Source organism: Jaculus jaculus, chromosome 3 (genome assembly GCF_020740685.1).
Source record: "Jaculus jaculus isolate mJacJac1 chromosome 3, mJacJac1.mat.Y.cur, whole genome shotgun sequence".
Lineage (NCBI taxonomy): Eukaryota > Metazoa > Chordata > Mammalia > Rodentia > Dipodidae > Jaculus > Jaculus jaculus.
Window position 1 is genome coordinate 165,282,581 of NC_059104.1, and position 26,749 is coordinate 165,309,329.

Below are 26,749 nucleotides of genomic sequence, written 5' to 3' on the forward strand. Positions count from 1 at the left end.
ATATTGTTGACCTCAGGACTTATTTCCTGATGTCCTGGTATAAGTTAGAAGGGACTCACCATTGTTTCAGTATAAGCAACTTTTTAAATTAAATGACCCTGGGTCAGAGACATCCATATATATTTGAGATTTCAAAATAACCATTTTGACATGTATGATTGATTTTTCCTTATTATAGAATTCGAAGTATTAGAGAGGGGGCCAACATGTCTTAAGGCCTTGGTTTTCTCCCCCCTTTGGAAAACTCTTGTTTTATTTAATAGACCATTTATACAATATTTGATGTATCCCTTTGTCTTTGGTCATACATTTCCCTCTGAGTGTTTAAGACCAAGCATATAGCCAAAATTTAATCAAGGATTAATTTTGGAGGTCACCAGTGGCTCATCCTAATAGACAGAATACACCAGTTTCAGAGAAGCTATAGGGCTTCTCCTGTCTGTTAGGAGGAATCAGGGCTAAGTAGTTTCCCTTCTTTTGGGAAGCCAGGAAGACTGATTGCTCCTCAGTGTGACTCTCTTGTTTCAGACTGTACATCAGGTTTTTTTTTCTTTGTTTCTGGATCTGCATATCCTTTCTTATCAGGAAGACAGGTAACTTACCAGGGATCCAGTGCAGAAATGCCTCATCATCTCCACTGGCCTTGTGGCCTGGCCAAAATACTGGCCTTTTTAGCTCCAGTGAATCCAGTTGGCTTTGGCTTCTACGTAGATTATTAGAACACTTTGAAAGGAAGCTACACCACCTGGGATGTATGTTCATATATAGCATATTTGATTACTGAAACAGATCTACTTGAAGACTGGCACAAGCGCTTAAAGTCATGTAGTCCAACCTTTAAGCTTAGTTGTCCTGTGGCAGCATAGGCCATATCTGAAATATAGAAAGTGGGCACATCTTCTCCTTTAAATATCTAATAGTTATAAATACTGGCAGAATCTGTTACCAGTCTTAAGTAATATATATATGTCTAAACCAATTAAGTCAACCTAGATATTGTCAGCAAAAAAAGACAAGGGACCTATATTTGGCACCTATGTTTGAAAGCATCTTTGATTAGTCCAGATACTTGTGTGAGTACAAATTACCCCAGGGAATGTTGGAAACAGAACCACAAAGCTGGAAATTCTATGTCAGAAATGTGACAGCTACTTTACATATACTAGAGCAGAATCTGGTCAGTGTTGAGCCAAAACAGCTAAGCTCTAATACACTTGACAAGTCTGTTTTGAATGAGAAAACACTGACAACCAATGTTTTTAGTTTAATCTTAGATAGCAAATGATCTTATGTATAATAGAAATTTTTATTAACATAAAACAATTGTATGTCTTACTTAAAATTGATAAAGCTTAAGCAAGCTATCTGAACATATTTTACCTAACAGGAGGATATAGTGACTGAAATTAAATCACTTAAGTGACTAAACCTAGTGACGACCACTTGATAGAACTAGCATAAATAAAACAGGAATTATCTTTAAAGTTACAATATCTTTAGGTATGAGTACCTCATCTTTAGAAATTAAACAGTTATACGTGAACCTTTATCTTAAGACTCAATTTCTCCAATGTTTAAAACCTTGACAAGCAGGAATCTAATTTATTGTATCAAGAGCCTTAAGGCCAGTTTTTATAACAAATTAGCATCAGTGAGCTGTTAATAAGTGAAGCCTTAACCATAAGACTCAGTTTCTCTACTGGTTAAAACCTTGGCATTGGGCTGGAGGTATGGCTTAGCAGTTAAGGTTTTTGTCTTCAAAGCCAAAGGACCCAGGTTCGATTCCCCAAGACCCACATACGTTCGATGCACAAGGGGCGCACATGTCTGCAGTTTGTTTTCAGTGGCTGGAGTCCTGGTGCCCCCATTCTCTCTCTGTCCCTCTCTTTCTCCTTCTTTCTTTCTCTATGTCAAATAAATAAATATAATTTTTTTAAAAGTCCCCATAGTTTGAAAAGAAAAAAACCCTTGGTATCAAGTATACACATTTTAGATTTTATCCAATTAAATATTTCAATGAAGGGACCCTTCCATGAACAACCTTCATTACTGTTATGATCTCCCGCTGACATCTGTTCTTTATCTCCCTTTCTGGTCCTTTTATTTTTTTCTCTTGGTTTCCAGATTATAATAAAGAGAAGTTGCCACCTGGAGCAACTTAAGTCTTAGCTGGCTAGGTTACCAACTTTTGTAATTTGTTATGAATATCAGGTATTGATAGAGATAAAGTGTATCTTTTTTTTTCTTTCTTTTTTTTGGGGAGGCAGGTTTCAAGGTAGGGTCTCACTCTAGCCCAGGCTGACCTGGAATTCACTATGGAGTCTCAGGGTGTCCTCAAACTCACAGTGATCCTCATACCTCTGCCTCCTAAGTGCTGGGATTAAAGCATGTGCCACCACACCTGGCTAAAAATTAATCTTTAAGAAGAATTTCCTCCTCTGTGGTATCTGGAGTTACATTACTATGCTTTCGAGTTGCCTCTTTAAGTCTCTAGAGAGAACCAACGGGCAATTCCTGTTTGCCTGTGTCATCAAATGAGTCCTGTAGTTTTGGAGACAGGCTAGCAGAGAATTTTGGGGTACCTTGGAAGCCAGCTGTCCCATATGAAACAAAGTGGAGAAAAAGAGAAGAGTCTATAGTCAGGATATGCCCAGTCCTGGCTCACATCTTTTCATAGAAGTGAGGCATCCTGAGCTGGCTTAGTGTTTGCCTGCAAAGCCAAAGGACCTAGGCTCAATTCCCCATGACCCACGTAAGCCAGAAGCACAAATGGCACATGCATCTGCAGTTTGCAGTTTGCAGTGGCTACTCATTCTCTCTCTCTCTCTCTCTCTCTGTTTGTCCCAAGTAACTAAGTAATAATAAAAAGTTAAAACATATTTAAAAAGTAGTGAGGCATTCTTCCAACCACATTTGGGAGAAGGAATTACTTTTTTTTTTTTTTTTTTTTTTTGTTTTTCGAGGTAGGGTCTGTCTCTAGCTCAGGCTGACCTGGAGTTCACTATGTAGTCTCAGGGTGGCCTAGAACTCATGGTGATCCTCCTACCTCTGCCTCCTGAGGGCCGGGATTAAAGGCGTGGGCCACCATGCCTGACTGAAATTTTTAAATCTCCACACCTATTTTGTTTGTTTGTTGAGGCAGGGTCTCTAGTTTAGGCTGACCTGGAATTCACTGTGTAGTCTCAGGGTGGCCTCCAACTCTTCTTGGTGTTCCTCTTACCTCAAGCTCCTGAGTGTTGAGATCAAAGGCTTGTGCCACCATGCCTGACTGAAATTTTTAAATCTCCTTTCTACTGGCGTCCTAACCCAAATTTGTTTTCTCCCCAGTCAAATGGGGATACATAGAACAGTGTATGTGTCTCCTAGAACAAGGAAGGTCCAAGATAGGACATCTGTGCTTATCCTACAAGGCCAGCTTCTAATCCCGAGTACATCCAGCACTCCCCCAGCCCTGCACGTGTCTGACTACAAGGCCAGCTTCTAATCCCGAGTACATCCAGCACTCCCCCAGCCCTGCACGTGTCTGACGTCACGGCATATAAGAGGTGCCACTGGCAAGATAGGCCCAAGTCTGAAGACTCCTACATTAACTCCTGTCTTGACGGCTTAAATGTCCTTCTGTGGGGGGTTGAGGGTTCCTTGGACTGCTTTCCCTTCTCCGTTCTGTGGGAGCCTGGGTTGTACCCCCCGCCCCATTTGCAAATGTTACAGAATGGTCTAGGGACTAAAGGGTATTATTTGAAAGGCAATCTCTCGTCTTACTACCTTAAATGTAGTTGTTGATATTTGAGAGAAATATATGAGAGAAATTATTTATTTGGCGCCTTTCTATAATACGTTTTTATCCTGATACACACATTAGGTATGCAGGTATACCTGATATTTGTTTATGTAAGGAGTTTGTAATCTGATAAAATGCCTTGACTCATCTGACTGTTTACTCATTTGACCTTTTTGTCTAGTGAGAAGGTGACTTTAGGTGTTCAAAACAGAGGAACTTGTACCAGAACCAAAGTTATATGCAGTTTGTCATTCCATTTTTGTTGTTAGCGATAGTTGGCCATTTTGAATCTGGATAGGGTCTGGGGGACACATGGCCTAAACCTCTTTGGGGTCTGAGACAAAGAGTCCACCATCCATTTTTCCATAGTTCAACTTGCCATGGCAGTTCCTTTTTCATGAGCTTTTTGGTTTTGGTATATCTTCTTAGTCTTTCTCTGTTTTTATGTTGATTCTTTGTATTTATGCTGTTGGGTTGTATGTTTCTTTTTTCAAATACTTTTGTTTATTTATTTGAAATTAGTGAGAGAGAGAAAAGAGAGACAGAGACAAAGACAGTGAGCATGCCAGGGCCTCCAGTCCCTACAGATGAATTTCAAATGCATGCACTATGTGGTGCATCTGGTTAATGTGTGCACTGGGGAATTGAAGCCTGGTCCTTAGGCTTTGCAGGCAAGTGCCTTAATTGCTGAGCCATCTCTCCAGCCGAAGTTCTGGGTTTCTTGTATGATAGAAACATAGTTAACCTATTAGAAACACTGGAAGCTCCAAACATATATGTGCTTAGCAAAGGGATTGTTGAAGCTAGCAAATTTCCATCGACCTCTCCAGCAAAGGTTTTTGGATTGCTTACTCTGTAAAGGATTCAGGAAGGTGCTGTGGGGTTCAGGGGCATGTAATCTGTTGATGTACTTGCATCTGGGGTTTAGTAAGAAGGAAAATGAAGTAGGTACACATGCAAATACAGTGTGCATGCACAGTGTAGTTTGAGAGTAAGCAAATATATTTGTTTTTTCTTTTCAGTGTTTGTGATAAATATTATGACCATTAATAAAAAATAAAATATTTTTTATAAAACTAGAAATCCTTCTTTAAATGGGGTAGAAGGTGAAGGCCAACACTTACCTTCTGACTTTCATATGTGCCTGCACTCTAACACACGTGAACACAAACATTTTCAGAAATAGAATAATAATAAAACCATTAAAAAGTATAAATAAAATTATGAGATTCTCTGGTTAATATATAAGTTTCTAGACTTAATCTGGTATTAAATAATTTTTTAATAGGCTGGGTATGTTAATGCATGCATTTAATCCCCAGCACTCAGTAGGCTAAGGTAGTTATGCAGGATTTGGGGTTCAGAAGGGGTCTCCCAGAATTTGGGTCTGTCCTACCTTTAAACACGGTGGACTCAAGGATAAATTATGAATTATTAAGTTTATTTAGGGAGAAATCACAAATTGTTTATTTAAGGTAGAAATCATAAATTACAAGGTTTATTTAAGGGAGATTGGGACCTACGAAGGAAAGCCAGAAGGGTGATAAACACATGGGAAGCAAGAATCTAGGAGCTTGTGTAGGGAGACTTAGGAAAAAAGAGCATGGCATGTGCCATGTGTTTTTAGAGGACAAATGGTGAGGCTCAAGGCAAAACTGTGTGGGCAGATATCAAAGCAGAGACCAAGAGCTTCAGAGGAGAAATGAATAATGAAGAAAGGTTCGCTCATGGTTACCCCAAATTTAAAGAAACTACAAAGGTAACAAGCCTAGAGCTGGTGAGAACACCCACATGGTAGATCTGGAGTTTAAGAGAACTAGGCATATGATTGAGAAACTAGAGGAAAATCATTCATGCAATCAAAGTGAGAAATTATTACCCTACACTAAAGCAGAGGCAAGCAGAAAAGCTCCCCCAGACAAAGAAGTAGTTTAATGCTCTCCCCTTACCCTAGGAAGCCAGACTCAAGTGTATCCCTGTGACCCAGATGAAGACAGGTAGGCAAGCCAAAGCAGAGCCAGAAAACCAGAGCAGAGTGGAGGCAGGAACAGGAAGAGCAAAGCAACTTTTATTTGTTTATTTTGAGGTAGCATCTCTCTCTAGCTCAGGCTGACCTGGAATTCACTATGTAGTCTTAGGGTGGCCTTGAACTCACAGCAATCCTCCTACCTCTACTTCCCAAGTGCTGGGATCAAAGGTGTACGCCACCATGCCCAGCAGGGAAAGCAACCTTTATAGGCAAGTGGAAGACCCAGTTGGTTGGTAGGTTTGGAGGGCATATCCCAGAGCCAGCCCATCTCAGTAGTGTACTAGATTGGGCAGCAGGGTGCGGTGTTGATCAGTCTTGATAGGAGTTCCATTTCTTTTTTAAAAAAAAATATTTTTAAAATATTTATTTGACAGAGAAAGAGGGAGAGAGAGAGAAAGAGTGGTCACACCAGGGCCTCCAGCCACTGCAAACGAACTCCAGATGTATGTGCCCCCTTGTGCATCTGGCTAACATGGGTCCAGGGGAATTGAACCTGGGGCCTTTGGCTTCACAGGCAAACGCCTTAACAACTAAGCCATTCTTCCAACTCAGGAGTTCCATTCCTGCCAAGAGTTCCATTCTTGTGTCAGGGGGAGATGTCATGTGGGGTGGTATCTCCTGGATTTTCTCTCTGGACCTCACCTTCTAACTAAAAGTTAGCCTTCTCCTATCCTCCTTCATTAGGAGGAATGTTGTGAGTTTGAGGCCAGCCTGAGACTACAAAGTGAATTCCAGGTCATCCTATGCTACACCATACCACACCCACAAATTATTTATGGGCATTAAATCTGTTACCTAATATGCAATAAACTACGAACTACAAAGGGAATTTTGATGTTAAAAAACTTGGCCTCCATGACTAGCTTCATATACCTGTCATCTTAGCAGTTTTCTCATTTATCTTTTTGTTAAATAACATTTTGGTTTTGTTTATTCCCATCTTTCCTTCTAACTCCTCCTCTTCTTCCTCTCAGTTCCTTCCTCACTATTTTTTTTTGTTTATATGTCACAAGATCCTGTTTCCTATACCTATCTCATCCAGCTTATCTCCTTATATTCACTTTTGATTACAGTTCTGTTTTTATGGGTTTTATCCACATTTGCCATGTATATAGGTAGATGGATAGTACAAACTAAGATCTGCATATCAGAGAGAATGTTCAATTTTGGTCTTTCTGAGTTTGAGTCACTTTGCTCAATATGATTATTTCCCATTTTCTTGAAAATTTCATTTATTTTAATACTGATTAGAATTCTTTTGTGCGTATGTATCCCATTTTCATTATGCATTCATCTGTCTCTGGGCGTCCAGGCTGTTTTCACTCCTTAGCTACTGTGAATGGAGCTGCAGTGAACATGGATGTGCAAGTATCTCTAGTAGAACGTGTGGTCCTTGGGGTGTATGTTCAGGGAGGCATTGCTGGGCCATACGGGAAGTCTGGTTTTAACTTTCTGAGAAATCTCCATACTGATTTCCATAATGGCTGTATACTAGTTTGCATTCCTACTAACAGTAAATGAGAGTTCCTCTTCCCCTGTATCCTTGCCAGCATTTGTCTTTTTTTTGTTGTTGTTGTTGTTTAATTGTATTTATTTATTAGAGAGAGAGAGAAAGAGAATGGGCATGTGGGTGTTGTGATATCACCAGTTGCGGACCAAGTGTTTTAAACACAGGGTCCTGTGGGGAAAATTTTGCTTTCAAAGCATTACACATGAATAATCTTGATTTACAAATCAATTGTAGGTGGTGAGTGCTGGAGAGATGGTTTAGTGGTTAAGGTGATTGCCTGCAAAGCCTTAGTACCCAGGTTTGTTTCCCTAATACCCATGGAAAGCCAGGTGCACAGGGTGGCACATGTGTCTGGAATTCATTTGCAGTGGCTGAAGGCTCTTGCATGCCCATTTTCTAAAAGAAAAGCACAGTAGATTAAGTTAGTTTCTAGATGTGTGAGTGGTTAGTTAACTTCGCTCTATTTATGAACAAAAAGTATATGTAGCTATATGTGGTGGTGCATGCTTTTAGTTTCAGCAAATGGAAGGCTATGGTAGGATTATCACCGAGCTTGAGGACAGTCTGGGCTATAGTGACACCCTCCTGCAAACAGAAACCAAACAAGGGCTGGAGAGATGGCTTAGCTGTTGAGGTGCATGCCCGTGAAGCCTAAGGACGCTTTCTCCAGGTCCCACGTAAGGCAGATGCACATGGTAGTGCATGTGTCTGGAGTTCATTTGCAGTGGCTAGAGGCCCTGGTACGCCCATTCTCACTTTCTCTCTCTCTCCTTCTCTCTGTCTCTAATAGTTAAGTAACAATAAAACCTGAAGAAAAAAAAAAAACAAAATAAGAAAGAGTATGTGCATGTTTGAATATTGGAGCCCAACAAATAATTGTTCAAATATTGACACTAAACTGCCCCAAATTGCTATTTTTCTTCTATTCTATTAGTGGCATTCCTTCATAAATTACCATGAATTTGCCTCAACTTATTTATAATTATGGATATAGAAATCCTGGAGTACGTTTCTCTTAGTTATCTACAGAATTCCTATGCTATTTCAGGTAATCTGATGAATGTTTTATAATAAATATATCTGAATACTTTTCCATAGAGAATTGTGTGGTAATGCCTTATTGGCTTTGACCATTTGCTTGTTACCTCTCAGTTACATATTAAGAACTACTATTCCTTGGTAGCCATAGATACTGATTAAACATACCTCTAAGTATAATACTGTTTTGAAAGAATTCACATAAAAATAGCAACTTAATTTTATAAATAAAAGGTTCTAGCAAAGTTTTGGGGGGAAGAACTACCATGTTATTAGTGTATATTTTTCTTGAGTCTTGACTGAATTGAAAATGAGAATGGAGTATTGATTATTATAGCATTTACAAAAATATTATTATTTACTTATTTGCAATAGAAATAGAAGAAGGAAAGAGGATGGGCACACCAGAGTTTTCAGCCTCTGCAAACAAACTCCACATGCATGCACCACTGTGCTTCTGGCTTAGCGTGGGTCCTGGGGAATCACATCCTGGGCACGAGGCTTTAAAGACAAGCACCTTAAGTGTTGAGCCATCATTCATGCTCCAGCCCTGCTGTAGCATTTTTACAACATCTTTTGGCTGTTTTCTATATTATAAAATGCTAATTTATTGAAGTATAGCAGCTTGCAAAGTGAATTATATTTCCTTATTTATTTATTTATTGAGAAAGGGAGAGGAGTGGGTGCGCCAGGGCCTCCAGCCACTGCAAATGAACTCCAGACGGTATGCACCCCTTGTGCATCTGGCTAATGTGGGTCCTGGGGAATCAAACCTGGGTCCTTTGGCTTTGCAGGCCAATGCCTTAACTGCTAAGCCATCCCCTCCAGCCCACATTTCCTTCTTTATACCATATTATAGAAACTAACTCAAAATGGATCAAAATACTATTTGCCTTCAGAAAGCATAAATATTTCTCCGTTTTCAAACTTGATCACTGGCATAGGACCCAAGTCCATAAGACTCTTGGAAGAAAGTGTAGGGAAAATCTTAGTGACCTTGTATTTAACATTGTATTCTTAGATATGACACCAGAGAATATACATCTAAAGGAAAAGCATATTAGTTAAATGTCATCACAATTAAAAACTTTTGAATCAGCATATTATAAAGAAATATAAAAGATCCATAGAATGTGGTAGTTCATGTTGCAAATTGCACACCCTGGAAATCCTAGAACCTGCTATATATTATCTATAACATATTAACAACACCTAAAGTTCTACAACAACAACAACAACAACAATAATAATAAAACACCATTCAAAAATAGACCAGATTTGGCCTGGAAAGATGGCTTAGCAGTTAAAGTGCTTGCCTGAGAAGCCTAAAAACCCAGGTTTCATTCCCCAGCACCCACACAAGCCAGTTGCACAAGGTGGCACATGCATCTAGAGTTAGTGGCTAGAGGCCCTGGCATGGCCATTCTCTGTCTTCTGTCTCTCTGCCTCTTTTTCTCTTAATAAATAAATATGTATTTAAAAAAAAAACATAGACCAAATTGAATGGAGAGGTAATATGATGGAGAATGGAATTTCAAAGGGGAAAGTGTGGGGGTGGGGAGGGAGGGAATTACCATGGGATATTTTTTTATAATCATGGAAAATGTTAATAAAAATTTAAAAATCTAAAAAAAAAAATAAAATAAAAAAAGAAAAGATTAAAAAAAAACATAGGCCAAATTGAAATAGGCATTTCTACAGAGAAGATATTCAGTAACCACATAAAAAGATACTTAACATCATTAGTAAGGAAAATGCAACTTTTTTGAGCCAGGCTTTCGTGTAGCCCAGTCTGGCCTCAAACTCACCATGTAGCTGAGGCTAGACTTGCACTTCTGATCCTCCTGCCTGCCTCTATGTCCCAAGTGTTGACATTATAGTCATGTGCCATCACACCACACAAAAATGCAATCTTAAATCACAATGCTTATATCACATAATGCTTAAATCACATAATAGGGTAACTATTTAAAAGCAGAGAAGTGATGACACAATTATGGAGAAATTAGAACCTTCCTCCATTCCTCAGGGAAACATAATATGGCACACCTGCTGTGAAAGAGAATTTGGCTGCGCCTCAGAAAGCTGCTCATAGATTTGCCATGTGATCTAGAACTTGACTTCTAGGCAAAAGCATGGACTCAGATACATGTACACCAGTGTTTATAGAAGCATGATTCACTGTAGCCAGAAGTGAAAACAGCTTAAATGTTCATCGAGAGAATATTGCATTAAAAACATTTTAATGGAAACATTATACTGAGTTAAAATTTAAAAAGCAGACAGAGTCACAGATATTCTGATTTTTGGTTTCAGGAATCATCTAGAATAGGCAAACCTATAAAGATTGAATGTAGATTAGAAGATAGCCAGCTTCTAAAAATGAGAGGAGAATTTAATGTTTAATTATTTCCTGTCTGGGCAATGAAATGTTTTGGAAATAAGCATTAGTAATGGCTATACAAAATTCTGAATGATAAGCCCATTTTTCAGGTTATAAAACTGAAAAGGGGTAACATGGCAAAATTTATGTTAGATTTTTATTGTACACAAGCCTATGATGTATACACACACACACATATACTCATTCTATTATATATGTTTCTGTGGTAAAAAAGTTTTTAACACAATAACTTTCCTAAAATTAGCAAGATATGTACTGTCACACTGGATATAGAACATAATGGTAGAAATCATTCTGTATAGTATATGGTTAATTTGCCAGAAAATAAATGTGGGAAGTTAAAATGAATAATTTATTTATATCTTAGATACACTTCTTACACATATATGAAGTCAGTGTTGTTGAACAGTAGTGTTAAATTTTGTGTATTTTTATTTATTTGAGAGCGATAGAGAAAGAGGCAGGGAGCAAGAGAGAGAGATTCGTGCACTCCTTGTGCATCTGGCTAACGTGCGTCCTGGGGAATTGGAGCCTTGAACTGGGGTCCTTCACAGACAAGCGCTTAACCATTAAGCCATCTCTCCAGCCCGTATTACCTACTTTTTACTAGCTCTATTCTTTTTCTTTCCCTTCTTCTTTTGCTTGTTTGTTTTGTTTTTTGGAGGTAGGGTCTCACTGTAGCACATGCTGGCCTGGAATTCACTATGTATAGTCTCAGGGTGGTCTTGAACTCACAGCGATCCTCCTACCTCTGCCTCCCAAGTGCTGGTATTAAAGAAATGCACTGCCTTGCCTGGCTTGTACTAGCTCTTCATTCCTTAAACTCGTGCTTTTGTTCAAATTGAATCTTTTTATTTTGGATTTTCGAGATAGGTTCTCACCCTAGCTCAGGCTGACTTGGAATTCACTGTTCATTATCAGGGTGACCTCAAACTTGATCCTCCTACCTGTGCTTCCCAAGTGCACAGATTAAAGGCGTGTGCCACCATGCCCTGGCTCATCTTGAATCTTTTGATGATTTTCTATAATTCTTTTCAGATTTGCATTTATATAATGGAACTATGACACAGTGGGTATTGGATAGGCATATTTCTTACTTTTTAAATTTTCTTAGTTTTTTTTGGGGGGGGTGGAGAGAATTGGTGCACCAGTGCCTCAGCCACTGCATTCGAACTCCAGACGCTTGCACCACCTAGTGGGCATGTATGACTAAAACCAGACACACAAAGTGGTGCACACATATGGAATTCATAGGCAGTGGCAGGAAGCCCTGTTGTGCCCATACTTAACATGTTCATATTCATTCTCTCTCTCTTCTACTTGCAAATAAACTTTTTTTTTTAATGTGCCCTTCATAGGCACACTTCTAATGATTTGCTTTTTCCAGCTAGACTCCACCTAGTAAGTGACTACCACCTCCCAACCAGAAATTCAGCTCATGAGCCTTTGGGAAACAGTCCAAACTCCAACTGTAACAAATATCAGTAAAAATTGCTTTCACCTATTAAAATGTTCATTTTCTTTGACAGATATGCCAAGAATTTAACAGCACCTGGGCATGGGAGATGGAGAAGAAAGGTTATCTTGAAATGAGTGTTGAATGCAAGCTAGCACTCTTAAAGGTAATACATGCATTGTTTATTATAATTTAATTTAAAATTTCACTTTGGACTCCTAGTTAAATTATAAAATAAATAAACCTTAGTGTGTGGTACATAACTGTTATCCCAGCAGTAGGGAGGCTGAGGCAGGAAAATCTTGAGTTGAAGGTTCTTAGGACCCCTGCACGCGCGCGCACACACACACACACACACACACACACACACACACTCTTTGAATTACTAGTTTTAAAAATAGTCTTAAAAACATACCAAGTTTTCTTTTTGCTTACACAGGTAGTAACAGTGGGTGAGAAATTGCCTGTTGCAGTCTGGTTCACCTTGCTGGTAGAAATCACCCAACCAAGAGCAGCTTCTGGGAAAAAAGAGATTTATTTTGGCTTACAGGCTCGATGGGAAGCTCCACAATGGCAGGTGAAATGATGGCATGAGCAGAGGGTGGACATCACCCCCTGGCCAACATAAGGTGGACAATAGCAACAGGAGACTGTGCCAAACACTGGCATGGGGAAACTGGCTATAACACCCATAAGCCCGCCCCCAACAATACACTCCCTCCAGGAGGCGTTAATTCCCAAATATCCATCAGCTGGGGAAAGTAGTGTTCAGAATACTTAGGTTTATGGGGGACACCTGAATCAAACCACCACATTGCCTTAAGTTTCTTTAATTTATTGTTTCAGCTTTTGCCTTCATCACTGAATATTACAAACTGTAGGGATCTATTCAGTTACGAACCCACTGAGTTGTTTCAGTTTTCAGAATGACTAAGGGCATACCATTGTGTATTTAATAAGGCCCTTACATAACCAAACTACGTGATTAACGTGGGTCATCATAACATAGGATTATTTTTGTGTTTTAATTTACCCCCTTCTTTAATTAATAAAAAACTTGACAGCATAATACAGAGAGAAATACTGTATGACAAAATTAATGATGTCTTTGATACTTGTCTTTTATAAGTAGCCTCCTCATTCCAATATCCTCATGGTTTTATGGTGATTGTTAGGATACAATGTCTCTCTTTGTGTCTGTTTGTCTTTGAGATAGAATATGGCTACAGAGTAGCTGTCGTTTTATTTAGTACATGTTAATTGATGTTGTAGACCATACTAAAGCCTAAAAGATACATAGAGCGGAGCTTCCTTCAAGGTGCCCTGTTCACTGAGCATTTATATCTGCAGTGTGTCTATAGTTATCTTTGTTTGCTTGGTTTGGTTTGGTTTGTTTTGAAGCTGGATTTCACTATTTTACCATGGAGTATTTCAGGCTCTTGGGCTCAAGCCCTCATCCTGTCTCAGCCTCCAGGGGAGAGGAAAGTTTATTTTAAGTGAGCACTTTTAACCACTGAGCGATCTCTCCAGTCCCAGGAAATTTTATTTTATAAAATACTACTTAGAAACAAAAAGTATGGCCAGGCGTGGTGGTGCATGCCTTACATCCCAGCACATGGGAGGCAAAAGGAGGATTGCTGTGAGTTCGAGGTCATAGTGAATTCCAGGTCAGCCTGAGTTAGAGTGAGACCCTACCTCAAGGGTGGGGGGGGTAAAGGTATGGCTGTTCCTAAATAAGATTTTAAAATATATTTTATTTATTTATTTATTTATGAGACAGTGAGACAGAGAATGGGTGCTGTAGGCGAACTCCAAGCAAGTTGTAGGTGAACTGCAAGCAGAACTCCAGATGCATTTGCAACCTTGTACATCTGGCTTTATGTGGATACTGGGGAATTGAACTCTGGTCCTTAGGCTCTGCAGGCAAGTGCCTTAATTGCTGACCCATCTCTCTTGCCTATCATTAAAACTATTTAAATGGAGCTACCACTGATTCAGCATTGCATTTCCAGTCCTGGATACATTATATTCTACAAAACTGAAATCAGGCAGATTACCTCTGATTCTGTGTTCAGTGTAACATGGAATCAATCTATCCCAGATAACTAAGCAAAATATGCTAAATGTATTCACAATCAGATATTATTCAGCCATTAAAAACAGGAAATCTTAACCAGGCATGGTGGTGCATTCAGGAAGCAGAGGTTGGAGGATCACCATGAGTTCGCGGCCACCCTGAGTTGTAGACTGCATAGTGAATTCCAGGTCAGCCTGGGCTAGAGTGAAAAACCTGAAACAAACAAACAAACAGGAAATCTTTCATGTTTTTTACATGGATGATTCAGGAGGAAATTATGTTAATTGAAATAAGCAAGGCACAGAAAGAAATATCCCTTGTTTACTCACAAGTTTAAATTATGAGAATCAAATTTGTAGCAACAGATTGTAGAATTGTGGTTACCCCAAGTCGCTGAGGTAGCCATTACACTAGAGGGATTATGGTCAGAATTTAAAAATTTTCAATTAGATGGTAGATATAATACATAGATTGTTGTACTTACATAGATGAAAATTGCTGATAGATTTTAAGTTTTCTAGATACCATAAAAATGTGGTAAGTATGCAGGGTCATAGAAATGTTAATTTTGCCTGATTTAGTCATCGTGTATTGTTTACATGTGTAAAAACATGTTGGATTGTGAGATGATTCAATGGGTAAGAGTATTGATATCCAGGACTCACATTAAAAGTTAGGCATTGCCATTCATGCCTACAACTCCTGTGCTAAGGGGACAGAGACTAGAGGATTGCTGTGGCTCCTTGCTTAGCCAGTGTAACCTAAAAATAGCATAAGCCTCGGTCCAGTGAGAAGGCCTGTTTCAAGGCAATCAGGTAGAAAGAAGACTGACAGAAGAATGCCCCATGTCCTGCCCTGGGCACCACACGTGTGTGCACAGATGTTTGCATTTGCACACTTACCACCACACCATAAAAACATATTATACATTATAAATATATACAATTTTTTATTTACCTATTGTTAATTTTTAAATGTATGAAAAAGTTAAATATATTTTTATATGATATGATTTGTAAGTGTTTACTGCAAATAGACTTCCTGTATTAGTAATAGAATTTAATTTCTGTGTAAGTGGTTGTGTAAAAACCTTTACATTATGGTAAAATTAAAGTGTTATATTAAAATTTATCTTTTAAATTTGATTAAGCAGATTCCCTATAGAAATTAGGTGAACTGTCATGTCCTGTCTCTGAGTCACCTGTTAGTGTATCTGGAGAAGTATTTGTGGGCTATTTTAAGCCACATTATAACTGTTTTTCAGTATCTTTGTGAGTGTCAGTTTGATGACAATCTTAAATTCAAGAATATTATTAATGAGGAGGATGCTGACACCATGCGTCTCCAGCCAATTGGGCGAGACAAAGATGGCCTCATGTACTGGTACCAGTTGGATCAAGATCACAATGTCAGAATGTACATAGAGGAACAAGATGATCAAGACGGCTCTTCATGGAAATGCATTGTCAGGTACCTTTTGTTGTGATCTCTTCATGCCTTGCTTACTTTGATCTCTTCTGTATAAGAATGTGATCTGAAAGGCCAGAGTGGTCCTTTTTTATAGGTCAGGTGATTTCCAGGGGTAATCTGGTACCAAGGATGGTATCCGTAGTAGAGTCTTTAATTATTTACATATACTGTGTACTTCAAAATATTTCATTCTGAATAATAGGGTTATTAAACCCAGAAGAATACGTTCTTAGACATGAATGGGCAAAAGGTATTTAGTTTTTGTTTATTTTTGTTGTTGTTGTTTATTCCAAGGTAGGGTCTCACTCTAACCAGGCTGACCTGATGTTCACTATGTAGTCTCAGACTGGCTTAAACTCACAGCGATCCTCCTCTCTCTGCCTCCAGAGTGCTGAGATTAAAGGTGGTGGCACCTGGCAGAGAGGAAGTGGGAGGGAGGGAGAGAGAATGGGCATACCAGGGCCCGGAGATGCTTCAAACGAATTCCAGGCGCTTGCCCTTGTTATTTTATTAGCCATTGTTTATTCTAACTCTTTTAATTTGGCTAGTTCATTTTAACATAGCATTTCCTATTTTTGCTGTTTGCATATATATTTACTGGGGCTCTGGAGAACATTGTGGGTCTTTTTGTTTTTGTTTGTTTTGTTTTTGCCAAGCAGAGAGAAGTAGAAGAGAGACAGAGAAATAATAGCCTCTAGCTGTTGCAAACAAACTTCATATGCATTTGCCACCTTGTGCATCTGGCATTATGTGGGTACTGGCCAATCAAACCTGAGTTGCTTCTCAAGTCTACCCTTGAGACACGGTTTCTTACTGGTCTAAAGTCACCAAGCATGTTAGCCTTGCTGAGCATTGAGCTCCAGGAACTGCCTGTGTCTACCTTCCAACATTGGTATTACTGGTGTGCATTACCGTGCTTGGTTTGTTATGCATGGATACTAGGCATCAAACCCTCATTTTGATGCTTTTAAGACAAGCACTTTACCAGTCTCACATTGTGGGTTTGTTTTTTTTTTTTTTTTTTGGTCATCACCCTTATTTAAAAAATTGTTTTCTCATTTAGGTTAAGTAGATTTGACCCAAAATATATAATGCTCAACCTTGACATAAGATTTTTTGTTAAGTCAGCAAATGATACCAGGACCTTGCATAGAATCTTTGTGCCTTTTATTTTCTATCTTTGTAACTTTATTTAGAAATACCCCATTAATACCCATAGTATATATTAATCTTGGACCTATTGGGTTACTGTAATGTAGGGAGAAGTTGGGGATAAATAGCGGGTGGCTTGTCAATAATACTTTTTTTACTTTTATTTATTTATTTGAGATTGAGAGAGAGAGAGAATATGGGCATACCAGGGCCTCCAGGCACTGCAAACAAACTCCAGACGCTTGCGCCCTCTTGTGCATCTGGCTAATTTGAGTCCTGGGGAATTGAGCCTCGAACCGAGGTCCTTAGGTTTCACAGGCAAGCGCTTAACTGCTAAGCCATCTTCTAGCCCATAAATAATACTTTTGACATGAACTGTAACCCATTTTTAGCATAGTTAGTTAATGTTTACGAACTTCTGTTAGTTTGATTAGTAAAGCTCTCTAAAAATAAATGTAAATTCACTGAATTTGAGGGGTACTGTTTTATACACAAGTATAACTACATTGTTTACCAAAATGTAGGTAAAGAAAGTATTCACTACCTTCTCTCTATGTGCAAACACTAATGGGGTTCTGATGATGTGTTACCAGCATATGTGCTGTTCTCCAAATCAACTTTGCATAGCTGTTTTAAAAATACTCTCTTCTGCTTTATAGATGAAGAAAATAATCCTATTTACTGTTGATCTTGTTTCTGGTACATGCTAATGTACACTTTTTAGTAGGGTTATACCTTAATGTTTGATTTGAAATATTTTATTTAAAAGTTAAGTTTGGGGCTGGAGAGATTGCTTAGTGGTTAAGGCACTTGCCTGTGAAATTTAAGGACCCAAGGTTTGATTCTCCAGGACCCATGTAAGCCAGATGCACATGGTGGCGCATGCATCTGGAGTTGGTTTGCAAGTGTCTAGAGGCTCTGGTGCGCCCATTTTCACTCCCTCTCTTTCTGTCCTCTCTGTCTCTGATAAATAAACAAAAAGTTAGAAAAATAATTTTAAAAAAGCTAAGTTTGAATCTGGGCCGTCAATATACTATTTGTGTGTATATCATTTAATATCTCTATAAGAGTTACTTTCCTTTGCTTTAAAATATTAGCATAATTATACTTCCCCCAAAAGTTATGAGGAATAAACAAAAAGTAATGGCAGGAGTATAGTAAGTATTTGTAATTTTCATCTTTTTTTTTTTAAGCTAAGATGTCACGTAGTTCAGGTTGGTCTTGAACTCATTGTGCAGCCAACGACCATCTTAAACTTCTGTGATCCTCCTTGTTCTACCTCCAAAATGCTAGGATTACAAGTATATATTACCAGACTTGGTTCATACCGTGTTGGAAACTCAACTCAGGGCCTTGTGCATGCTAGGCCAGCACTCTACCCACTGAGGTACATGCTTTTAAACTGGTGGCTTTTCTAACATTTCTCAGTATAAGACTGAAATTACGTTCTTTTATTAAAGTAATATTTATCAACAAAAAGGCAAAGATTCCATGGTGGTCCTCACTCTTCACCTGTGATTGTCTCCTCACGCTTTATTCCCCTTTGCCTCTGGCTTTCAGACAAACAAAAAGCCAAAAGTAACCCAAATCCAAGCTAAACAAATGAAATAAATCTCTTTCCATGTCTAAATATCTGTTTATGAAAGTATTAACTTATGTGTATGGCAACTACTCAGAAGCCAGTGCTCATATAGAATGCCTAAATAGTTTCCTCATGTTGATAATCACACATTTCTTTTGTGAAGTGGTGCCAAGATGTGTTTTTAGCTGTGTTTAATATTATAACTCTGTTATGCTTGTCTATCAATATGCTTGGGATCTTTTTCCATGTAATGTAAATAATGTAGAAATCTTTGGGAACATTCATAAATCATTGATTTTATTGGCTTGGAATTAAGCTAATTCTATATATATATAATTTTTTATTTTTATTTTTTGGTTTTTCAAGGTAGGGTCTCACTCTGGCCCAGGCTGACCTGGAATAAACTATGTAGTTTCAGGGTGGCTTCCTCGATCTCATAGCGATACTCCTACTTCTGCCTCCGAGTGCTGGTATTAAAAGCATGCACCACCACACCCATCTTTTTTTTTTTAGCTTTTTAAGGTAGGGTCTCACTTTAGGCTAATCTGGCACTCACTCTGTAGTCCCAGGCTGGCCTCAAACTCACAGAGATCCTCTGACTAAAAGGGTGTAGCACCCCACCTGGTACTAATTCAATTTTTTAAAAAAGAATTTTCCAGGTTATTTATTTCAAATTTTTATTTATTTTTATTTGAGACAAAGAGAGAGGCAGAGGGAGAATGGGTGCTCCAGGGCCTCTAGCCACTGCAAATGAACTTGAGGCATGTGCCACTTTGTGCATCTGGCTTATGTAGGACCTGGAGAATTGAACCTGGGTCCTTAGGCTTTGCCGGCAAACACCTTAACTGCTAAGCCATCTCTCCAGCCCCTGCTAATTCAATTTTTTAACACCTGTTTGACAAACTTGTGTTCTTTTATTTCATTAACTTTGTGAATTTCTAATACATACCAATTTATAAGAGGCACTATGCAGATAGGAACACAGTAGTGAATACTATAGTTCTAGGATCCCGAATGGTTTCCACATATCTGAAATCCTTTATACTGTGAGAACTAGCACTTAGCTACATAGTGTTATGATAGGGTTTTTTTTTCAATCTCAATTGAGTATATTCATACTTACAAATGAGATTTAAATTTTTTAAAAATATGTTTTATTTGTTTTGATTTTTTTAGGTAGGGTTTCATTCTAGCTCAGGCTGACCTGGAACTCACTATATAGTCTCAAGGCGGCCTCAAACTTGTGGTGATCCTCCTACCTCTGCCTCCCAAGTGGTGGGCTTAAAGGGATGTGCCACCATGCCTGGCTAATACATTTTATTTGTATTTATTTATTTGAGAAAGAGAGCAAGAGGCAGACAGAGAGAAAATGAATGGCCACACCATGGCCTCCTCCAGTCACTGCAAACAAACTCTAGACGCATGTGCCACCTTGTGCATCTGGCTTACATGGGTACTGGGGAATTAAACCTGGGTCCTTGGGAGCCGCAAGCAAGTAAACTGGTAAGCTGTCTCTCTAGCCCAAATGAGATGTTTCGATATAGGATTTTAGTTAGTTTTTAACTGAAAAGAATGAAACTACTATTGATTTAATGTTGTAAGCTATCTTCATAAAAGTCTTCGTGAAAATCTCATTAGTTTTGCTTCCTCAAAAACATACTATTAGGGCCAGGTTTGTGGTTCAGTAGTATAGTTGCCTAGCATGTGGGAAGCATTGGGTTTGATTCTGCCAGACCCCAACACCACCTCCAGAAGAGAAAACAAAAGACAGTACTGGGCTGAGGTCTGGGAGTATAGCTCAGTGAAAAGCACTTGCTTAGCATCCTTGAGGCCTCTCTTTCCCTGTCCTCTTTCTCTTATACATATGCAAAATATAAATTAAACTGTTTAATATTTTAAAGGTAACAAAGTACAGATGATAAGGAAAGAAATAGTAAAGTAAATGTAATTTTGACTTTCTTCCAAATAATAAGTCACATTTAACTTTTTTTTTTTTTTTTTTTTGGTTTTTCGAGGTAGGGTCTCACTCTAGCCCACGCTGACCTGGAATTCACTATGGAGTCTCAGGGTGGCCTCGAACTTATGGCAATCCTCCTACCTCTGCCTCCCCAGTGCTGGGATTAAAGGCGTGCGCCACCACGCCCAGCTACATTTAACTTTTAACACTATTTTTACGAATGAATTGAAAAGCTTGCTGCTTTTATTTAAGTTTCTTTAGGGGGCTGGAGAGATGGCTTAGTAGTTAAAGGCACTTGCTTACACACTCTGACAGCCTGGGTGTGATTCCCCTGTATCCATACAGAGATGGATACACAAAGTGGCACATCCAAGAGGCCTTGGCGTGTGCATCCCCATTCGCCCCCTGCTTGAAAATAAATAAACAAAAAAATTTTTCTTTGATATACACAAGAGCTGGCTCACTAATGTACACTAGAGAGATGGCTTAGCTATTAAAGGTGCTTGCTTGCAAAGTCTAGTGGTCTAGGTTCGATTCCCCAGTACCCGGATCACAAAGTGTCACGTGTGTCTTGAGCTTGTTTGCAGTGACAGGAGGTTATAGTTTTCCCATACTATTTTTGTTTCTCTTTTCCTGCCCCTCCTAATAAGCATTTTTATTTAAATAAATATTTTTTTAAGTTTAAAAAATTAAACTTAAAAAATAAAGTTTCTTGTAAAATAAAACCTTGATATTCTTAGAGATCAGCTAGTGTTTGAAGTATGTTTCTACCTAATCATAGATGTTTACATTCAAAAATTATCTAGTCTTTAGAATTGTATTTTTAAAAAATTTATTTATGGGCTGTAGAGATGGTTTAATGGTTAAGGTGCTTGCCTGCAAAGCCTATGGACCCAGGTTTGATTGCCCAGAACCCACGTAAGCCAGATGGAGATGATGTTGTGTGCATCTGGAGTTCATTTTCAGTGGCTACAGGCCCTTTGTGGGCCTGGTCTATCTGTCGCTCACATAGCATGGTGGCGCACACCTTTAATCCCAGCACTCGGGAGGCAGAGGTAGGAGGATCGCCATGAGTTCGAGGCCACCCTGAGACTACATAGTTAATTCCAGGTCAGCCTGGGCCAGAGTGAGACCCTTCCTTGAAAAACCAAAAAAAAAATAAATAAATAAAATTATTTGTGCACATGTGCATGCACACACCCGTGTTTGGAGATATCTGTGCTTCCACCTTCTTTGAGACAAGATCTCTTGCAAATGAATGCCAGTCTAGCTTCCTACACTAGCGTTGGGGCCTGCTTGCTCCTTTCAACTGGCAGCAGAGACGAATGTGCCACTTTATCTCCGCTTCACATGGCTGCTGCGGCATGGAACTCGGGCAGCAGCAGGCCTTGCAGACAAGTGCTTTTACTCACTGACCCATCTCCATAGCCCCGAATTCTCGTTTATAGAGCCAGTAAGTTAGTCTATTTAATACTAGATAAATTTAGAGATATAATTTAATTTTGCCACTTAAAATTCAAGTGCAGTAGGGCTGGAAAGATGGCTTAGCAGTTAAGGCGTTTGCCTGCAATGCCAAAGGACCCAGGTCCAATTCCCCAGGACCCACATAAGCCAGAGGCACAAGGTGGCACATGTGTCTGTAGTTCATCTGCAGTGACTGGCGGCCCTGGATGCTTATTCTCTCTCTTCCCCCTTTTTCTCTCTCTCTCAAATAACTAAAGTCTTTTTAAAAAGAAGAAAAAAAAAAAAGTAGGTGCAGTACGTACTTTTTCTAAAAATGAACATGTACTAAAAGGGGTAAATTTTCATGTTACACACTACTGGAAATTTAACTTCATTATATCCCTGCTGTTTATTATATTGTGGTATAGCATTATCTGTTTCTGCTCAGTGCACAATTAGTACTATAAATGTGAGATGCACTGGGAGCAGTTAATTCACATGTACATATTTTAAGTTAAAAACTTTTAGTGTATTTACAAAAGAATATAAATAAATTTCACTGAGCCATATGAAATTGTCAACATTTGAGCATTTTGACATAAAAATGGCAGCTCTGTATTATTGATCAATAATAAAAATTTTTAAACCCTTGTTCTAATTGATGTTCAAAGCAGTATTGCTGCAGAAGGAAGTTATTTGTAACAATTATTTCATCTCTCTTATAGACATCAATGAAAATGGAGGATTTTTTGGCAGTGTTTGTTTGGGGGTGGGTGTGCGTGTGCTTGTGCCATCCATATGGAGGTTAGAAGATAGCATTCTGGTGTTGGTTCTCACTTCCAGTCTCATTGGTATTTACCAGGCTAGTTTCTCCATGGGCTTCCAGAGAATTCTTCACTTCCCATCTTGACATTGGTATGGTGGGATTACAAAAAAAGGCCTACCATGGTTTTGTCTTTTTAGGTGGCGTCTAGGGATCCAAACTCAGGTGCTTTGTTAAGTGAGCCATCTCCTGCCATACTCTTCCTTAGTAAAGTATGGTGGACACATCTTACTAAAATAAATGCATGTCACTTTTGGCATGGAGGGTGTGAGGGAGGTGGATCTTATGTTCAAGGGTAGCCTTGGTTATATAGTGAAGCCCTTTCTCAAAAAAAATTTCTTTAAGTAGATGTAAAAGGAAATACACACAATCCAGTGGCTTTTAGGGTATTTACAAGTTATATAGTCTGTACTGCAGCTGATACCAGTAAATTTGTATCACCCCAATATGAAGCCTATTTTCACTAGGGGATATATTCTCTGTTCTCCTTTTTACTGCAATTATTGGGCAATTATACTAATCTTCCTATTTTTAAAGCTGCCTATTTTGGATGGAATCATACAACAATATAGTCTTTCATATCTGACTTACTTTATATAGCATGATGTTTATAATGATCATCCATATCCTAGGACACAACTTCAGTGTTTAAACATATTAATCAGATTAAAAGCCTTTTAGGGGTTTTTCTTAAATTAATTTATTTGTAAAATTCTTTGGTGCTTATAGTAGTGAGAATAATTTATACAGATTTTCCCAGCAACATGGGTTTTCTTTGTAAATGACTTCTATGTACTTCCCAGAACCCAGCATAACTTCAAAAATAACAAATAGGTTGAGGTATTTATTATATGTGTAGTTATGCAGTATAAAAAATAGCATGAAGAATGTAGCCTTGATATGAGGCAGCTTGTATAATAAAATTAAGCAAGATAGTTATGAAAAAATATTTTTCATCTTCATTACCAGGTAGTACACTGAGCATTTAATCTGACTTTTGGTGGTGATAAAAAGTTTAGACTGTTCAATTTACTACTTACGCTTATGTATAGCCAGTTATTTTGCTTCCCATCTCAAGAAATGCTTGCCATTTTAATACTAATTGATGTCCACTGTTGGCAATTTTATTTGTTCCATAGAAGACCAGCTTGTTAACACTCACGGTATTTTCATATATATATGAATGTGTGTGTGTATATATATGATACATGATATATATGTGATATACACATGATATATGTGTATGAAAGCTGAAGCTTAGTAAGGATACAGCCAGCATCTGTAACCCAAAATTCTGAAATAGAAAATCGACACCTGACCTTATCCCATCAGTTACATTGAAAGCATAGGCCTGGAAAATGTAATTTATCCAGCATTCTCAAGAGAACAAAGCTGTGCTGTCCCCCAGCTGAGAGTGCTCTTCTCCACATTCTTCCACGCAGCACAGTACCTTCTTATCACTGGCTTGGGGAGGGAAGGAGAGGGCTTACCTTGGTTGATCATTGCTTGAGATTATTCATATCACCTTAAACAGAAAGTAGCCGTGGGTGATAGTACACACCTGTGATCTCAGCACATGGTTGGTAGACGATGATAGAGGAATCAAGACATTCAGCCCAACCTAGGCTACATAGTGAGGCCTTGTCTCTTAAACAATCCAATCAATCTGTACCATAACTGTTTTGTATTTGTATGTGTATGAGAGCTCATATGTATGTGGGTGTACATTTATGTGCAGGTGTGCATGGAGGCCAGAAGTCAATATCGAATGTCTTCCTCTATCATTTGCTAAACAAGCTAACCAGGAAACCTCAGCAATTCCTTGTCTCTGCCTCCCCAGTCCTGGGGTTACAGGTGTGCCATCTCACCTGGCTTTTTTTTTTTTTTTTATTTGAGAGCGACAGACACAGAGAGAAAGACAGATAGAGGGAGAGAGAGAGAATGGGCGCGCCAGGGCTTCCAGCCTCTGCAAACGAACTCCAGACGCGTGCGCCCCCTTGTGCATCTGGCTAACGTGGGTCCTGGGGAACCGAGCCTCGAACCGGGGTCCTTAGGCTTCACAGGCAAGCGCTTAACCGCTAAGCCATCTCTCCAGCCCTCACCTGGCTTTTTTTTTAATGAGAGAGAGAGAGAGAGAGAATATAAGCACGCCAACGCTTCCAGCCACTGTAATTGAACTCCAGATGTGTGTGCCACCTTATGCACATGTGTCACTTTGTGTGCCTGGCTTTCGTAAGTTCTGGGGAGTCAAAGATGAGTCCTTAGGCTTTGTGGGCAAGCACTTTAACTGCTAAGCCATCTCTCCAACCCTCACCCAGCATTTCTTGTATGGGTGTTAAAGATCTGAACTCAGGTGTTATACTTACAGTGCAAGTGCTTTATACCTGCTAAACCTTGTCCCCAGCTCACAAGAACCTTTTAGTCAAATCATTTCCACAGGTGAAAATTGAAAATCTTTGGCTGGAGAGATGGCTCAGCAGTTAAGGAGCATTCTTGCAAAGCCTAGCGACCCTGGTTCAATTCTCTAGTAAAGCCAGATGAACAATGTGGCACCGCACATCTGGAGTTTATTTTTTTATTTTATTTTACTTTTTGTTTTTTTGAAGTAGGGTCTCACTCTAGCTCAGGCTGACCTGGAATTCACTCTGCATTCTCAGGGTGGCCTTGAACTCACGGCGATCCTCGTACTTCGGCCTCCCGAGTGCTGGGATTAAAGGCGTGCGCCACCACGCCCGGCATCTGGAGTTTATTTGTTGCACTGGCTGTAGGCCCTGGCATGCCCATTATCTCCCTATCTGTCTCTGTGTATAGTCCAGTCCCAGCTCACCTATAACAAGATAGGAAGCAGAGACAGGAGAAGCCTTCAAAGGTCACTGGCCAGTATCAGACAAGGGACTCTCTCCAATAAAACGGAACATGCCTAACTGTCCACTGAACACATGTGTGCTTAAAGTAATACATATAAACACCATGCTGGTACAAATAAATAAGCCTTTTTTTTTTTTTCCCGGAGGTAGGGTCTTACTCCAGAATACCTCTACTTTTAGGCAGTAAGTATAGAGTTTATAGATTAAAGTCTTCTTTATGGGGGATTTAAAGAAAATATTTAATTTTTTGTGTGTGAGGGAGAAAACAAGGTAGACAGAGAGAATGGGTGCACTGGGGCCTCTAGCTGCTACAGAACTCCAGGCACATGTTATCACCTTATGCACCTGGCTTATGTAGGTAATTGAGAATCAAACATATATCCTTAGGCCTTGCAGGTAATCATTTTAACCAGTAAGCCATCTCTCCAGCCCTTTTTGATTTTTGTTTTTGTTTTTGTGTGTGTGCAGTTCTGGGGATTGAATGCATAGTAGGCAGGCACTCTGCCACTGTGCATGGTTCCCAGCCCAGGATTTTTTTCTTTTTTTATGCCCCAAGAGGATCACTTATCAATATCCTTCTCCTGTATAAAACAGTATTGTTTTCAATAAAAATTGTGTAATCAGGGCTGGAGAGATGGCTTAGCAGTTTTAAGCACTTACCTGTGAAGCCTAAGGACTCCGGTTCAAGGCTCGATTCCCCAGGACCCATGTTAGCCAGGTGCACAAGGGGACCATATGCATCTGGAATTTGTTTGTAGTGGCTGGAGTTCCTGGCACACTCATTCTCTCTCTTTATCTGCATCTTTCTCTGTCACTCTCAAAGGGCTGGGGAGATGGCTTAGCAGTTAAGGTGCTTGCCTACAAAGCCCAAGGACTCATGTTCGACTCCCTAGATCCTATATAAGTCAGATGCACAAGGTCATGTATGCACACAGGTCCACATGCATCTGGAGCTTGATTACGTTGGCTGGAGGACCTGGTGTACCAAGTCATATTCTCTCTCTCTACTTCTCTCTTCTCCCCCTCCTTCCCTGCCCCATTCTGTCTCAAAAAAAGTTTTAGCAAGGTGTTTCATGCATAAGCTAAACTTAATTCTTACTCAAAATATTACATTTCACTGTTAACAGTTTATTATTTAAAATTTTAAATAGGAAGAGCTC

At 39.2% G+C, this 26,749-nt stretch overlaps 1 protein-coding gene across 2 annotated transcripts in view; it reads left to right on the forward strand.

Annotated features, from left to right (window-relative positions):
* Window positions 1-26,749, forward strand: part of Rsf1 (remodeling and spacing factor 1) — a 130,048-nt gene that overhangs the window by 41,327 nt on the left and 61,972 nt on the right. For both annotated transcript variants that reach the window (XM_004656241.3, XM_045146445.1), the window contains exons 3-4: window positions 12,292-12,384; window positions 15,560-15,765. In XM_004656241.3, coding sequence (XP_004656298.2) covers window positions 12,292-12,384; window positions 15,560-15,765 — 299 coding nt within the window. The remainder of the gene's footprint in view (window positions 1-12,291; window positions 12,385-15,559; window positions 15,766-26,749) is intronic.